This window comes from Argopecten irradians, chromosome 2 (assembly GCF_041381155.1).
Source record: "Argopecten irradians isolate NY chromosome 2, Ai_NY, whole genome shotgun sequence".
Taxonomy (NCBI): Eukaryota; Metazoa; Mollusca; class Bivalvia; order Pectinida; family Pectinidae; genus Argopecten; species Argopecten irradians.
Window position 1 is genome coordinate 17743548 of NC_091135.1, and position 18666 is coordinate 17762213.

Sequence of the window (18666 nt, forward strand, 5' to 3'; positions counted from 1 at the left end):
ACATACCAACTTTGATACAAAACAACCCTGCATTGCTTGGACTTTCTAGTAACAGTAAGGATGTTTTATAGACGGCTTTCTCTGTATGTAGTGTGATGCTGTATGACTGTTTTGGGACTCTCTGGCATAGTCGTGCTTTGTATGAGTGATAACTGTCTCCAAATTTGCCTTACGGACGTGTCCGTTTTAGAGTCATTTTGTCAAACAGCACACACCAACCGGTCATAGATTACTGAGCGGCGAGCAGGAACTCAAGAGTCTTCCTCACATATCCGTTTGTTCAAACCAAGGCCAAAATTAATGCGGTGACAAGGGAGATGTTAGGAAGAAGCGAAATCATAGATCATTTTAGTCTAATAATGGTCAAGCAGGTACCATACAAATCTAATGCCATACTTGCTTAAATATGCTCTATAAACGGGTTGTTTCATTTACATATTTGTGATATCAGCTCATAGAGGTAACATGAAATCCTTTTTCTTGACCATTTATGTAAAATCAAACATTACAAAAAACAGAGTAACATTCGACACTGATAGATCATTGGCAGTATTCACATACTCCGCCCAATATTTAGTTCTTTTTGTTCCACATATTATATATAGAGTCCAAAAGCAAAATTGAGTTTCGCGTTAGTTTTAACGAACAACGTCTTCACAATATCTTTTTCGTCTTTCTGATACAGAAATATAATTCGATATGTCGCTACGTATTCTACTACGAAGGCTAATATTACGCATATAAGATAGCTTTTAATTTCATTCCCAGTATGTAGTTATATTGGCTAACTATATATTCTGCTCTTGATTTTGCATTATTGGTTTTTCACCAAGTTCGTGGATATGCAAGAGACTCTTAATGTGTGATAAGAAAACTAAGCTGTTCGTACTAACACATATTGACATGTATTTCCAATATGCGAAGCCCAGCGCGGATAGTAATGCCATGTAATCCACTCGATTACATCTGGAAAGCATGGATTTCCATGACGTTCTTCAGAGTAAATGTTGTCGACATGTAGATCATTGGAGGTAAATTACGGTGAACACGAGGAATATACGGCATCAGCGCCTGTGACAGTGCTAACAGCTGCTTGTGACACCAGGATTGAAAAAACGAATATTAATGTTTCGGAATCATTCAGAACGTATTTTCTCCTCGTTACATTTATGTTGATTGTTTTACTTGTTAATCTTTGTACACAGAAAATAAAGTATGTCCGTCTGTCAATATAAAATTTTACACTATATCTGATTGTTTTCTATTAGCAATGTTTCCTTTTGGGATACATGGATTTTATTTAAGATAAAAAATGAATTGTTGACTACGCAACAAGTCAAACATGATTTCAAAACGATTTCTCAGTGTATTAACAAAATCTTGGGAACCTCAATGGATGAAATATATTAGATGTAAATCATTCAAAGCATGTTATAAAATGTGACATTTCATTTTTGTGTTTTCTTTGTGACCTTACATCTTGGATCGAAGAAAAATTTAAAATTCTTAGACTATAGATCTAGTCTCTTCTTAACTGTGTATTGTAAACTTACTACATTTAGCTCAAATAAAAAAATAGATTTATTAACTCGGTGGTAAAATACCGGAAATACCCGTTTAAAAAAAGCACTGAACAGGAGTACCGGTATGTGTCTCCAAAAAATGAATAAGAACTTAATTTAAAAAACAATCAAATAAGACAGTGGTCCGGTTGATATCTTTAACAGTGGACAAATGGACGCATTACAACATATGGTCAAGACCTAAACTAAACAAAATAAATTTAAAAAAAATGTATATCAAAACTGCCATAACGTATACATGCAACTAATCCTGTAATAATGTTTGTAAATCCCAGGGGATTAGAAAGGTCAGTCAACCGGGCTAGGGATACAAGTTATTTATTTTCTTCTGTCTATATATTAAAGACTTTTATTGGCATGGAGATAGTTTGGACTAATCTTCTGATAGGGACACGTATAAATATGTATGAACTTTATGGGGACGCGGTATCAGACAATTTTCCATCGTCTGCCATGGGATTAACATCAATCAAAGACGAAATGATTTTTTTTAAATGAGATATATCTGTATCCGGTTCCGGTTTACATTTGGTTCATCATGAGTCCAAACACAATCTTCACTAATATATATACGAATTAGACATATCGGTGATCACGGTATTGACTTTAATCGAAATTTCGATTTACAAAACCATTGGGGATGTTTATGTATAAAATACTTATTTACATTGTGAATTGGTATAATTTCAGTACCCCTGTAGCAACCAATTGCTACATACAGGGTCATCTGGCTGACAGATACATAGATGAAGACACCCATTTTCTCTGACGTACATGTATATGTCAGAGAACTTGTCTCTCCGTGTATGGACATGTACCATTTTAGGCAGTAACTAAATATATCTGCATCCTATAGCTGTCTACTCAAAGCCTTCACGGATGATTGACTCATGATATTATATATAATTTCGACGAATCTTACCACAACAGATTACTGCTCACAACATCTATATTTTACTATACAGAACTGATCATTTTTCTGTGCGTGAAAGGCATGTTATATGTAGATATTATCTATGTGGCGTCTGGGACGTTTATTATACAGAAAATGTACCTTTTAAGAAGGTTACTGTATATCTTAGTTTTATATATGGACGTCATGAGTTTGACATATGTCTCTCCCATCCTGTGTATTTGCCACCTATATAGACGCGAGTCGGCAGATAAATTCATAAGACTGGCTCCATACACATAGACAATCGCTAATTAAGTAACATCAATGCCAATCTCTCTCAGAACAAAGTGGTCACATTACGTCTATTTTAAAGCGCTGTATTATCTTATAATCATTTTGTAGTGGAAAGTAATTCTGTTCACTTACATACCAATGCTAGCTTGATCCATTATATACACCACATGGGAAAGGTTTGTGACATGTAGAAAATGTATTTATCCCGCTAATATGGCAACGTAACATCGTGAAAACCAGGAACTGTTGGTCAGGTATTAGTTTCTCTGGTATTACTGCGTGGATTCATACGATTCTTTCCCAAAATATCTGGTCATTGCGATAAAAAAGAACAATAATTTGCTACATGTAACTCTATAAATCCCTGCATGATACTATATAAGGATCATTAAATATTTCAATGCTAACACTTTTTATAGCTATATCTGATTTCATTAAAGACAGCGTTATTTTATAATGGCGGCCAGACACAACATCTTGGGTTTTAATAAGAACACGACTTTCAGCCTGGTACATATTCCTAGAGTAGAAATATTATTGCCCGTCTATGGAGCAGTTTTCCCGATTTCTTCAGGCATGTTTTGATAACGGAGGACAAAAACTCGAATAATCCGCACTTTAACGTCATATCCAGAATGTACTCTTTGCCATGGAAAGCCCAAGTAAATGGTACTAAAATACAAATGTACGATGCAACGTAACCATGGAAACATTTAGAAAAAACCTGGTTACGCATTACGCAACTTCGGTAGTATTACGTAATATTTACTTGTTACACAAACTTTTTTCTCGACAAAGTAAATGATAGCAACATCGTTTTGAATAAGGTACACGTTGGCTGGTTGGTTGTTGGATTAAACTTAACGTCCTATGTACAGCTAGTATCACTAAAGGATGGCCTCTCCTGTATGTAATGTGGGCACATTGTAAAGGACCACGATATTCAGTCTGATAGTTATCACTAGAGTAGGCGATGCTATGAGATAATTTTTGTATTTTGAAATACATAATGCTAAAACTAATATGTTGCGTGTGTTAATGTAGGTGGTTACTAATTTCGCAAAATTTCAAAATAGACCAGAATGGGGTTAAAGTGCTAAATATGTCTAATGTATTTTTCTACGGAAATATCTGCTTTGAATAATATTGAAGAATCTCTATTTGTCTTATAATTCTTAAATCATTGTATGAAAACTAACCTAGAAAACACCAAATAAAAAAACAAGCCGCCATTACATAATATCCACATAATCTAGTATTGTATGTTTGAGAGCACTCTGGTCTTCTAAATACGATAATTATTTTTGGAATGCGAACGCAATCTTGACATTGATCGCTCAAATGAGAAGAAATAAACGAAACGCTCCTTCTGTTTTCATTCATACACATTTTTTTCACTCTGGCTTGCTTGATTCGGTAGATGTTAGTGACGTAGGAAATACTCTATAAGTGAGAGTTATTTGATTTCGGCCACCTAATCAACAAACAGGGATTTCTAAGTACATGTTTACGTCTAGCGTAATCATATGCGTGTTTGTGTCTAGTTTAATCACGCGTGGTCATCAGTCCAACCAGACTGACCAGTCCATCAGGGCTATCGCAGACACGGTAAGAGAAACGGGATATACCTAATGATGGATGTAAAGTGTTTTCTCTCTTTTGATAAATTAGGCGATCGCCGTTCTAGATCGTTTCGTTGATAGCTGAATATCCCTACAGAGGTTCTGGCAGTGAGAAAAATGTATCAACACACTTGAAGAATTATATCTACCTAATATATACAATCTCACAAATGATGTCGATAAATGCATCTTTTTGTCAGCAACATGGGGGAGCTAAGACCAATGTTTGGTCTACCGAGAGCTGCGTTACAAGCGTAGTCTATAGGAATGTATGCAGTGAAGCAGGAAACCCTAATCAGAGTTAGGGTTGTAAACGCTATCTTGCAATGTGTTATCTCAATATCTGCAGTTGTTGAATTCTTGTATTTTTGCGATGAATGATTCTAGAGTAAACCCTCTGCAATTATAATATACCGTAAACTGACATGTTTTAGCGGTAGCTCCTTTTGCCTCTGGCATTGCACTCAGATATAAATGCGCTGATATTGCTTTCTGTATGTTGTTAAAATACTTTGACGCTAAAACATTATCGTGGTAAAATAAGTACACTTACATTGTCCATTAAAAGCATATAAAGTACGAGATATAATGGGGTTGAAATGATAAATGCATATCTATTTTTGTAGGCAGGAGGAAGAAGAAATGTGGAAGAAAATGATAATGTGATATTTCATATAAACAGAAATCGTATAGTTCCGTAAGAAAACATTGCGTTTGGTGAATAAAATTGTTATCGCTAAAACATTTATAGTACATCAGTATGTGCCAGTGAAAGGCGACGACAAACAAAGGATTAATAGAATATTACATGGACCTGTCAGGTGGACAGGGGTATCACAACCCGAGTGAAAGATTTTGGCTGGTCGACCCTAGGCTATTGGTGTTCAAAAAAAAATTACGAGGGTTGAGATAACCCCGTCCACCTGGCAGGTACATGTTTGATTCTTTTTCTCCAATACATTAACGAGAAACGGTGAAATCTCAGTTGATATGACATCAATGTATAGAAATGGTCGCCGCATGTATTTATGACGTCATTGTCTAGCGCATGTGAGGTGTCTTTTTCCTACCCCGGTAAAAGACAGAGTTATCTTTTCCTAAGCAGCCGCGGGATAATCATGTCAAGTATAAGAGAAAAAAGTCCGCTCGCTGAGGAAGGAAATGTTCATTGTTTTTTTTTGTTTTTTTTTGACGACAGCTGTATTATATTTCTTGGTAACATGAAATAACAATCAATAATAATGTTATCATAAATATAACAATACGTTTCCTAAAATTTTTGCCTTCCATCGTAATTTTATTTCATTTTTGTTTACCGATATGAGAATTTAAGGCATTGAAAACAACTTGAACCGTAAGATATGTAAATGGTTTCATTTATCTTGAAAAGCGCATGTACCGTAAATATGTATTTATCAAATTAAATAATTATAAATCTGCCTTTGTCAATTCCTCAGGCACAGAAGAAGACGGGTATTTAAGAGCAGAATTGATCGTTGCAAATTCAGTATCTAAAAGTGCTCGGTAAGTCAACGGAATATATATGTACTTTCTGTAAGACTTAGTGTTTGACTGTGATTCGTTTTGACGTGTTGTCTATCATTTTGCCGTAGGCTAGGTATATATTATAAATCGATGGCTTATCGAAATCTGGGTCGTGACATCTAATATACTAGCTGGAGGCAGTGACGGGCAATACCCACCTGCTATACAGTCATGTTCTGCTGTATTGGTCAAGTATTGACTGTAATTGCGGAGGTCATAGCAGGACACCTTTGTTTATAGTAGGGTTATGATACGTTTTATACCATATACTCATCACACAAGATTCTAATAATTTTAGATTAACCCGTGGATCTGAGATATCTTCTTAGGTGAACTACAACACATTAGTATAGAACTAAGGCTTCCGTTCTATATAGTTTATTTAGGATGCTGGATCGTCGCGAAAGTATTTAACAGTGGAGCGTAGGTTGTCTGGAAAACATTGCAAAAACCTTGTAGACAGGCAACCAAGAAAAATGTTAAATAATTTAGACACGGAATTTGGCATTGAGCAATAATCAATTGAGTATGTGATCGCATTATAGATTTAAAGAAGACGACAACAGCGTTATCGAAAAAGTAACTTCTATATCATGATTATATTTGTGATACATATTTGTATGTAAGTGATCTTCTCTGACAACACGTCATAAATTAGGCATTAACCATGACAGGTGTCAATATCTACAACGATATGACTCTCTACCTACTATCGTTACATACATAGGCTAATATCATAATTACACGTTCTAGGTATGTGAAGTGGATCCATTCACGTTTTCCTTTCGTCCTCAATCATAAGTAACAACCACTTACATAAAAGCATACATTATCCTTCAGACCTTCAGACAAGTAACATAACACCTGTAAAATGTAGTTCCAACACTTAAAGTGCTTCTGATATTAATCCTGCATACACAAATTAAGATCTATTTCATACCACGCAATCAACGCAGAGACAAACAACAGGAGGAGATAAATACTTTACAAACCTACGCCATACGATATATAGTTTCCTAAAGCATTGAATAAATAGCTTGATCACACCCCATACATTCCCATTCATCCTTACAGTGTGTCAAATAGGAGTACAATAGGAACAGTAATTTTGGAATATTCAAGGTATCTGGGCAGATAAAGTATTTGGAACGGGAGACATAAATAAATTATAGCACATTGGTTAAAACATTTCTTTTCTAATAATATTTACTTATTATTTCATTGAATCTCGTGTTGAGTTGTGCTTAATGAATGACGCAAGTCTCCTGTCTTCTTATTGAAATAAGAAGCAAGCGCCGGATAGTGTCGCAGTAAATTGTTTAAGTGTAATGACTTTGAAATGAAATTCACGAATATATTGTATTGATTCGATAGACAAAAGTATATTGTATTTTTCAAGAGGTCAGATTGTAATTGGGAACCTTGCTTGCGGTGGTTTTTTTTTATTTCTACAGTTTGTTGTTTAAAAATGCAATAAGATTTGGAGATGTTCTTTTTTGTCCGGAAATATCCGTCATTATCAGTATTGGTTTACGATAAGCACACATGCATATAAATTATTTGGCAACGAAAAATTATTAACATTGCTATATAGACAAGCACGATTAGACTCTCTATTTATCTACTGAAGTTCATCAAACAACCAAATTGTTGCGTTGGGTTCAAACAAATCTGTTAAACTCGTACCTTGTTAATGTATGCCATAAAGTACTTCTAATGTCTGTTACGCAGGCTAAAAACTTGTATTCGACTTCGCTTGCTAACAAATTCTGCGCATAACGCTGATACAAATTATAATTGTTTAGCTATGAAATAACGAAATAAAGCAGCTGCATCCGTTACATTGGCGTATATGGACCAACTTATGATACAGTAATATTATTGAAGTTGGAATACCGTTATGTTATGTGACTTTACAAAGCTTAAACAGAAGCGTAACTTTTCACAAGTTAACAAGATAAAACTACTCGGCATCACTTACAGTTGGCGTCACATTGTAGTTTCCCGTCATATTTTGATCCATCATGTCATCCATTGTGAGGTAAAATTTATGACAGTAATTAAATCCCAAAATGTTTCAGTTGGTAACAGAATGGATTTCAACAAGTTCTTGACATCCCTAGTTCCACACACTCAATCGACAACTGACAGCCTAGAACGGGGCTTCAGTAATGAAGATAGGAGGCTGTTTCACATAGACGGACTACTGATAGTAGCAAACATCCCTTTTCTCATTAAATATCAAATTGATAAGACTTCAGGTATCGCAACTCAAAGTTCTGATGGTAAACCACATGACCGGAGAGAGCGGGCTGTTCGCGAGCGAGTGAGTAGCGCGTGTGAAGTTCACTGTGGGTAACCCTATACGCATCAAATTAGCGCCCACCGGATACACTGTACACGGTCAGCCCGCTCGATCAGGCGACCTGTCTGATTAATGTAGGCGGAAAACCGGTAGTGACGAGAAAATTTGCATCCACCAAACTTCGTCTTACATCATCAATACTGATTAAAGAAATTAGGAAGGTTTTCCTGTTGCCAGGACAATACATAGAGACAATGAACATCAATTGGCTGTTTATCAAGTTCTGTCTAAGCGACATCCATCGAAATACGTATTTCCTTCATCAATCTAATAATATTGATTTGTGACTCATTGTGTCAGGTACTTAAAAGTAAAAAGTGAGACCAGAAGTTCCAGAAAAAGCACTTTCTACTTTACTTACAGCAGAAAACACATCTAGGTCATGACAGGTTTAAGACAAAATCCTAATAGACTAACATTATAAAACTTTCTTTTAGTATCTTTGTCACTAAAAAAGCAGAGAAAAGATGATATCTTAAAATTTAGTCACTTGTTACGATCATGCAATATGGGTAACACGTACAATTAATTCTACCACCCTAACTGATCTTCTGCTGCTGATCCCTGGATGACATACCAATCTACAAAACTAGAAGTTTCTACCCCTACTAAGCACTCAGCATATAATGAGTGGGACGACTGGTTTGTCCGAAGGCAGTATAACGAGAACGGATGGAATGTACTTGTTCGATATTCCCGACGGCAAGCTTCAGTGAAATATCATAATGAAAAAGGGCAAGCGTTCCTCTAAAATATACCACGGCCTCCCAAAACATAAATATCCACACACCCCTAACACAATATACCACAGCCTCCCAAAACATAGATAACAACACACCTCAACACAATATACCACAGCCTCCCAAAACATACAAATATCCAAACACCTCAGCCCAATATACCACAGCCTCCCAAAAACATACAAGTATCCAAACACCTCAGCCCATTATACCATAGCCTCCCAAAACATACAGATATCGAAACACCTCAACACAATATACCACAGCCTCCCAAAACATAGATATCCACACACCTCTAACACAATATAGTACAGCCTCCCAAAATATACAGATAACCAAACACCTCAACACAATATACCACAGCCTCCAAAAACATAAAAATATCCAAACACCTCAACACAATATACCACAGCCTCCCAAAATATACAGATATCCACACACCTCAACACAAATATACCACAGCCTCCCAAAACATACATATATCCACATACCTCAACACAATGCACTCATGGGAGGTCCTTAACTGTTATTAAGACATTATTCTTGCGAACCAAACCAATCTCTGTCACTGTGATAGTGGCACTAAATATACATAAGTAATATGATACTAAATGACAGTTCGCACGACTGCGTTGGAACCACTAAATATATCAACACATACACATAAGTCTGTTTTCATCGCAGAAAGAGACAGAAGTTGTTTTGTTTGCAAGCCTGACTTAGATTGCAAAATTATATATTTTAGTCGTCAACCAAGGCCAAGGAGATCATTGTACAAGGCCCTTAACATAACATTAAGTGGCGTACGTGATGGTAGGAATGACGCTATCTAGTAACGGACAAGTTCCATCTGAAATTAATGAATTATTGTAAAGTTACTTTATACAAGACTATGAAAATGCCAGACATGAATGTAAGGAAACCACCTGTTTTATTAAAGCATTTTGAGATCAGTTTTGAAATGCGTGGCTTTCACTAAAGCCACATTATACGTAACTATCAACAAAAATTCAAGTTAAATTCGACTCCGAATTTTGTAGATGTAGTTGAAATAAAGATATATTAAAGAATATTTATAATGTTTTTTTTAATAACTTTGGTACAGTAGTTGTTGAAAATCGATACATGTAAACGTGCCTTCATTTTAAACTGGTCGCCATAGAAGTTACGATTATTGCCGAACAGAAGTCGGAAAGTTTCAGCCCCTTTTTTCGGAAGAGTTCGGACAGACGTTACGTTGTTACGGTTTTCACATGACGTTCTCGGCAACGACGTTACAATATCGGCTAACTTCGGCTTGTTCGACTAAGTGGGACCCACCTTGCGATGTTTAATATCTATTTGATTTAAAAAAAGATATTCCGAATCATAATCGTTCATCTTGACTTCGATTTAGTCTTGTCTCTTCATAAATTTACAGCATGGATTTTTTTCAACATTCTTCTAAAACATGAAAAAATAAAAAAAAGATACGGATATTGGGCCTTTAAAGGTAAATAATTTTGTTCAATGATTTTATAAAGTGATACATGGTATCCTAAAAATACCATTATATCTAACATTCACTATGTATCCAAAAATTATTTGCAAGGCATATTGAAAATATAATCCCTGAACATACTACATTCTGAAAGTATCCAAATGTACAAAACACTTGTGCAAACTATATCCCGGAACACTTAAACAGACTTGGTGGTATTTGCTATATCGCAAGTCATTTGAATTATGTTTATTTTTATCTTTTATATTATTTGCTACATGACAAAGACTAAGATCATTTGAGGTCTTGTATATATTGAGATTTTGTGGTATGTCCGTATTGTACTTTGTTGTAATAGCATAAAGTCTAAACTAATTGAATTAAAATATCAATAATAAACGAAACCAGAAAATACTCAACATCCATGGAAATAGGCATATCATTCCCGAAAGTGACACATATCCCAATTTAAGACAGATTTTATCCTTTCCCTTCGTGGCAAAGTCGTTTTGTTGTCGATATGTTTTCTTAAAAAGTCTTTAACGAAATTGAATTATTAGAGATTCCACGAAAAATCCACACTTAATTTTGAACCGGGCATGCATAAACATTACTGATATTTATTTGTTTTACCTGAACTATAAACCATTGTTTTTCTTGATGATAATTATTGAGACAAAGGTATTTGGATCGTGATCTTATACATAGTTATCGGTAACAGAAAGAGAAACAGGAAGTCATACTTCATCACATAACCTGTACCGGAAGGACAAACACATTTCCGGTTTTCTGATCAACTGAACATTGAGGTAAATAATTATTTATCGATATATAACAAGACCGTCCAAATGAGAAAGCGATGTGTAAATGTCAAACGATGACAAAACTAGGATAAATACTCGTCAAAGAATCAACAAGAAATGCAACAAAATTATAACATCGGCTGAGAAAGCTTTCCCCTACAGACACTCAGAGGGGTAGAGAAGTGTGAGGATGGCGATGAGCTGTCGGATGTGGTGACGTGTTCGTGTAATATATTTTACATAACAAACACACCTTAAAACAATAACGAGGTTTGCAGCCGGTTTTAATCACAGGTCAAAGTATATCAAAATCGACAAGGACCTCATGGTAAAAATACGAAGTTAGCTCAATAATCTGTTAACGGTATATTTGTATTTAATGATCCAATGTATGACATATTTAAGAGAGCTTAATCAAAGTTATTTCGATATGAAATAGGTTGCATGTGATGTGAATCTATAAATTAAGTACAATCTATGAACAAAACATAAATATTGGATTTAAAATAAAAAACATATGTATGGACAAACTGTCTTATATTAAGTAGGTATTACATTTATATATAGCCAGGGACGCCTTAACCCACAAACCCCAATCCCGGGTCACCTAACATTGACCAGTTTAATGTAGAGCATATAGTCTACGATACAAGGAGATCAAGAAGCCTATATCTTTATCAAGCGGAAAAAATAAAAGACAAAAGTCATGTCTTTGGGAATCTGAATGGCTTATAATTCCACAAAACACATCATTATCACATACCGGGTCAGAGTCAAAATGACCAGAATCAATTATTCGCTTGTTATTTTTGGTCCAGACTACTCCGTAAATGGTTTAAGGCAAGTACTTCTGTTTCATCTATAGTTAATTAGTTTATCTGTCAATTCTTTTCTTATTAATATTTAATTCCATAGGTCACTAAAATGTCGATATCTTACTTAGCACCATCAACGTGTATTTTGAATGTTAGAAAATGTAAGAAATAAACTTGCCTAGTTGTCGGTTTTTCCAATTATTGAAACTCACGTTGGCCATCTTTACACTTTTACAGAAAGGCCACTTAATTTGCAGATGAAAATATCACGATTTATGCAACAGGAAAATACAATTGAAACAACGCGAAATTGCGCGATCTGAATATAATAAAAAAAAATCTAGTTCTCATCATTTTGTGATCTAAAGATATGATTATCCTGTAATTGCCATACAAACTTATGCTTTATCCCTCAATACGGATGAAACGCTGTATCCATCAATACCACTCACGTGAATTCGTGCCACTTCTGACGGAAGTTGGACCAGTCTTTAAGTGATTGTAGGCCTAATGTTATTTGGCCCCACCAAAGCATGACATTACAATCACCGGAAGGTTTCCGGTATTGTCGTTTTACTGTGTTCATGACAAAGATATGCATTGTTAATAATTATTTGTCGGAAATTATTGTTGGTTTTCGTACTTTTCGTGTTTATTTCAGTGACACTACTATACTCTGAATTCTAAAACCATATTACCAAAACTGTTTGCGAAGTCGTTTATATTTCCCATTGCGGTAGAAAGGTATAGTGAGTTTATCTTTTCCTGTGCAATAAAGTAACGACACGCTTTACGCGAAACTATGTAAATAAACGGCAATTTGCTTTCGTTTTGAATGTCACTTCTAAAAAATTGTTGAAGGATAACTAGAATGCACCGTTAGTATCTTACAATACACTGCACAATGTTTACTTTTTGTGCTCGACAGGCAATACCTCGGCATCTCGCCCTCCCACATGTATGTCTCGCACCAAAATAAACCTTGTATTATAAAAAACTAATCATGGATTTTTTTATCTATCAGCATTCTGTGTACATAAATATGTAAATTACCCAATTTACCAGCTTAACAATATAACAATTACAAAATAGAAATACAATAAACACAACCCCATGATCCTACAAAACAACACATTCCAATTGGTATTCTTCAATTTACAAACAATCGAATTATTTCTGTAAGCGTACTTGCTAGGCGTAATCGAATTAAGCTGTATTTTAAGATCAAAGCAATAGCGATTTCTAGATTTTTAAATCGTTGTCTTTACTCTTCATAGCGAATCTGCCAATCAGCGCAATTTATTGATATTTATGAACTACATCGGAAAAAATCTATACGTTGTATTAGAACTGCGTTTCCAGAATTACGTATGGAAATAAGACAATCTGGATAACGGTTTTATGGATCTTTCGTTGCTGATGTTTCAAAACACAGTATGATATTATAACAGAGTTTCTGATTTACATATGTAACCGTTTACATTGTCCTACTGTAGTGAAGAACTAGACAAGTGTTCATTTTCTGCCTTCAAATACGTCGAACGTTTAGATTGAAGTTGATACCTAACAGCTACCTAAGGCATACTGAATTAAATTAATTTACAACATCAGTTTGACGAAATTCATTTACATATTGCAATATAATTTGTTTAAGTGTTTAGAGAGTAAACCTGATCTCATTTCTAGGGAAATCCATATATGCCGTTTTGCCCTCGGTGAAAAATCACTACTTATCTCAACTCTCAAATCCCAATATTTTTCTCTGTGATTTGTTCCATTTTATTCTTTTATCAACTACTGATTGAGTTTAGGTTTCATGTTATTAATATATGTGATTTTCAATACAATTAATAGGCCAGTTACAACTAACTCAATAATAAAGGAATTTAAGTTTAAAGATTTGGACGTCGATTGTTAATTGGAATCCTCATCATTCTCACTTGTTATTGGGTTAGATACAAGCCATTGCTTAATCAATAACAATGTAATGCGACATAATCGTTTTATCAAAGTATAAGTGAAAATAAATGGTATTTATCGCTTTAGAATTCATTGTAATGAACTTGGTGCAAGGCCAGATTTCGTATCAAGCGAATCAGAACGGGTAGCACAATATTCTCAAAGTAAAGAAAGGTAACAAAAGCGTAAACAAATGTGTTCTTCAATAAGAATCTAACATAAATTGATCTTGTTGTCTGCTTTATAAGATACTTATATATTAACAGCCAACGTTTTGATACAAAGCATAGGCGTTTTCTCCATAGACAACTAAGGTATTGTCGGAAAAATCAAATAAAGCTTCGTTAGACTACAACCCAGTAACAAATGACTGAGCGAGAGGGAAATATAAATGTCACACTTTTATTAGTAAGGATAAGTTACCGCGTAATTAATAGCCGGGATTTGGTTTTTAATTTGCTGATTATTGCTAGGAAAGCTTTTCATCTGTTCTCGGTAGTAAGTGATCTTCCTGCTAACTACTACTGATGCTCCGTCAGGATGGATTCTCCTCAATAGAAACTCGATACGCTTCATCAAAGCACTACGCTGCAGTACGAGGTTTATGGGCGTATAAAACTAAAAAAAATCATCAATGTCTTCCGTATGCCTAATCTCTATAGCATTAAATCCTATCCTCCCTAGGGGACTGCTGCGCGTGCAGGGGACACTCCAAGGACGTCCTGACATTTAAGTCACAGTCAGGATATTACACGTGTTTCACTTAAGCATTAAAGACATTTGATAGACATGGTTCTGTCTTCGGTACTGCTTGTCGTCCAACATGAAAAAAATTAGGGTTGAAATTAATAAATTCATGCAATCAAGTGCAGACCGAACTATACACTGCCAATATCCAGATGTAGAGTCAATTGAATAGATATATTATTATGGGCAGGTGAAGAAATGATAAGTTCATTTTGAGCTAAGCTAAAATATTAAACCGAAAAAAGCTCAAATTCTATTAAGTGAACACATTAATAATACGTCTTAAATATTTTAGTTTAAGAAGGAGCAAAAAGACAAATGAGTTAAAACACACTTTGTCGTTTGGATTGTTGAGATATATATATATATATATATGTGTGTGTGTGTGTGTGGTAGAAATAGGCCCGACATTTATATACACAACTCTGATCTACACTTATAACCCAGTGCAGTGGTACTATTACCTTCAACAATAAAAGTGCAGGTTAATTGATTCGACAGAGCGTTATAAACAGTGCGTGTAGCTCAGCAAGCCGGTGGTTTGACCAATGATAAAAATGTTTACTACTGGACATATGTTTGTTGTTATTAATCGATTTAGTGTGTCCAGATTGACTACCACCTCCCGATCCTGGCCTTGGACTGGCACATGGTTAACATATGACTAATATAATCAGCTTCACGTGGATATCTAAGGACATGTAACATGATTAAAAACAAATGAGCGTGTATTTTTATTCCTTAGTGATTGTCACTGCAAACTTAAACTGCAGTTTTATAATCCAACCTACCGACCAAACCACCAACTTGATATAATTAAATTTGACAGTGGGTAAAAAAACATGACTCTGATGACAATTGCAAGTTTACAGACAATATATTAGGGTATCAATATATCCGTGAAAAGAAAGGTCAATTGCTATCTTTGCATTCGAACAAAACTTATTATTTATTGATATATATCTATAATAATAACTCCGCTAATATGATATTGGCACTGATTAGGATTCTTTATATTGTAAAAAAAAGACTATCCAAATTGAAACATATGACGCCAAATTTCGACACGAACCCTAAACATTCCAATGCGACACGTATCAGTTAATCCGTCAAACAAATAAAAATGAATAGCTATAAAAATGACTTGGTCGTAAAACAATCGAATAGTTATCAAAAAATCTAAACGTTAGTAGAAGAAATTCGCTTCGCAGATTCAGAGAACTTTATCACAGTTTCAATCCGAAATGGACAGCTTTGTCAATGACAGACCTAGCCCGCGCTAAAGTAGTTATAAATGCCGATAGGGGACACTAAATCTAAACGAAAGCTTATCTCACCAGAAACAGGCAAAGGGTAAATTCAATTTTAGACAGAGAAAATTTTGACGGATATTGAAAACGTGTTTTTATTCAAATTACGAGTGTTTTTCTGCATGGTCTGTGATTTACTCTTCGCTGGAAAGGATGATAGAATAAAGAACAAGAAAACGTGTTCAATTTTCGCATTATTTCATTTCATCAGATTGGAAATGGCATATACATCGATCAAATGGTAGTGTGAATCTAAAGACGCTTATTTGGGATAGTGTATTGAAGCATGGCTACTCTCCAAGATTATATATTATAACATTCTGTGATTATTTTTCCAATCATGCCTGCTTGTCAGTTTAAGTATACCTTACACCAGATAATAGAGCCAGAACTGCGTTGATGAGAGTGAATCTTTATCTTCACTCGAAACATCAGCCAACCTGACACATACATAGGGGTGTTTCTAATCCGTACCCAGTGAAATTGCCTAAAATAAAGAACTTCTAAATAGTTACGTAACTGTAATATCGAATTCTTCTGTAGTGAATGCACATGCTAAAACATGACATGAAATATAGTAATTTATTACATAATTTGTTTACACCAATCTATATATGAGGATATATAATATTTTCAACTATTACATGTATCCCGATCGTTCAATAAAACCTTGTTATATTATAAGACTCTTTCATATGTGGATATGAAGGATAGGGATATTCTACCCGAGGGTCACAAAATGTAGTAAAACCCGAGGCTTGCCGAGGGTTTTGCAACATTTTGTGATCCCGAGGGTAGAATATCCCTATCCTTCATATCCACTTATGAAAGAGTATTTTTCTTTCATACCACGACGTTTTACTGCAATTTTACAACTATAACATCCCGCCATTTTGAAATAAATTCGAAGAAATCCACGACTAGAAGTCAATTTCCATACATGAAAAATTACGTGATATTTTCAACACAAAATCCGTTGCTTGCATCTTTTATAGTAAAACCAGTCAATTTTGTGAAAAAAATGTTAAAATTTTACCGAGGAAATAGAGATTTTGTTGACGCCGTGACGTCACAATGCTTTATTGCATGGGTAGCCATGCAATACAGCCTCAGGCGACATGAGTGTATTGCCCTAGACCAGCCAGTATTACACGTGTAGGTATGAAAGAAATATATGTATTATTATATTGCACAGTTCGAAGTTATATTGCACGCTTCCATGGAAACGTTATATTGCACGGTTCGAGATGTTATATTGCACGGCTTTAGGAACACCTCGGTGTTGTTGTCAAGTTTTGTAGAAAACTTCCGAGGAATCGCGCGTAACAGTGAGTTACGTTATTATGACGTCACAAAGGTTCACGCTCAATTTCGCGCTAGCTTTATAGATCTCGAATCAAGCACGTCATGTAGACGTTTATCGAGTAGAGGACGGACACGGCGAATGTATTAGATTAAAATGCTGCATAGAGGTCTAATAATGTTAAAGACAATAAGACATCCAAACAGGAGTTACAACGTGACGTACGTGGGCTATACGTCAAACTTCAATAGGATATTAAGCTTTTCCCCACGGTACGGTGCTGATGATTTTGTTAAGTGATTGTCGTATTAGTTTTATAAAAATATTCAAATGAAACTGGTGATTATGTAATGAAACAAATATTTCATGGGTTACTGTGCTCTAGTTCATAATATTTACCCCTCGGTGGTGGTAATCAACAAATATTATATTTCACTCGGCCTTCAGCCTCGTGCAATATAACATGTGTTGATTACCACCACCTCTGGTTAAATATTATGAACTAGATGTAACTTGAATTTATTTTGCGAAACGTTTTGATTAAAATCTTAGATGAAATAAGATAACGTCTTTTCACTATGGTTTTTGATTTAGCTTACATTTTGTGGTAATTGTTTACTTATTTAAATGACATTCAACTCACATAGAACACATTCCAGTAATAGGGCCCAGTTGTTCAAAAGAGGTTTAAGCTAATCATAGTTTAACGAATTTTTTTCAAATCGTGAGAAAATGATTTCTTGACAAACGAACTTTTGATTTTTATTAAATTCTGAAGTATTCCATTATTTACCTACTTGTTTATTTATTCGCTAAATAAACAAATTTTGTCAAATATACTGAAATTGTGCAATATCGTGCGCATTTTTATGTCTGTTATATGAACCTATTTCTCTACTGAATCCCACTACCAAGGCAATGTGATGACGTGACGGTGATCGTTCCGCCGGCGCGTAGGGATACCTTGGTGATTGATTATATAATCGGAGACCATGGTAGCAAGATACTACGTATAAAATCAATGTTAACGTCCTGGACCCTGTTGGCACCTTTTTTACCGAAGCTATTACACTATGATGTGCCATTCTGTTATGGTATACCATTGCGTCATTAGTAATGACTATCCGGTAGACGCATCCTTCACTGACACGCCAAACATGTCTATACATATATAATAAACTCTAGTTTATACGTCGACAGAAATA

The 18666-nt window shown here is 35.0% G+C and overlaps 1 protein-coding gene across 2 annotated transcripts in view; it reads right to left on the reverse strand.

Moving 5' to 3' along the window:
- Positions 1 to 18666, reverse strand: part of LOC138314668 (secretin receptor-like) — a 137886-nt gene that overhangs the window by 53027 nt on the left and 66193 nt on the right. The window contains exon 1 of one of the 2 annotated variants that reach the window (XM_069255124.1): positions 7921 to 8277. The exons of the other annotated variant lie outside the window; for it this stretch is intronic. Coding sequence (XP_069111225.1) covers positions 7921 to 7974 — 54 coding nt within the window. The 5' untranslated portion in view covers positions 7975 to 8277. Of the gene's footprint in view, positions 1 to 7920; positions 8278 to 18666 lie in introns of those variants that run through there. 2 annotated transcript variants of the gene reach the window in all.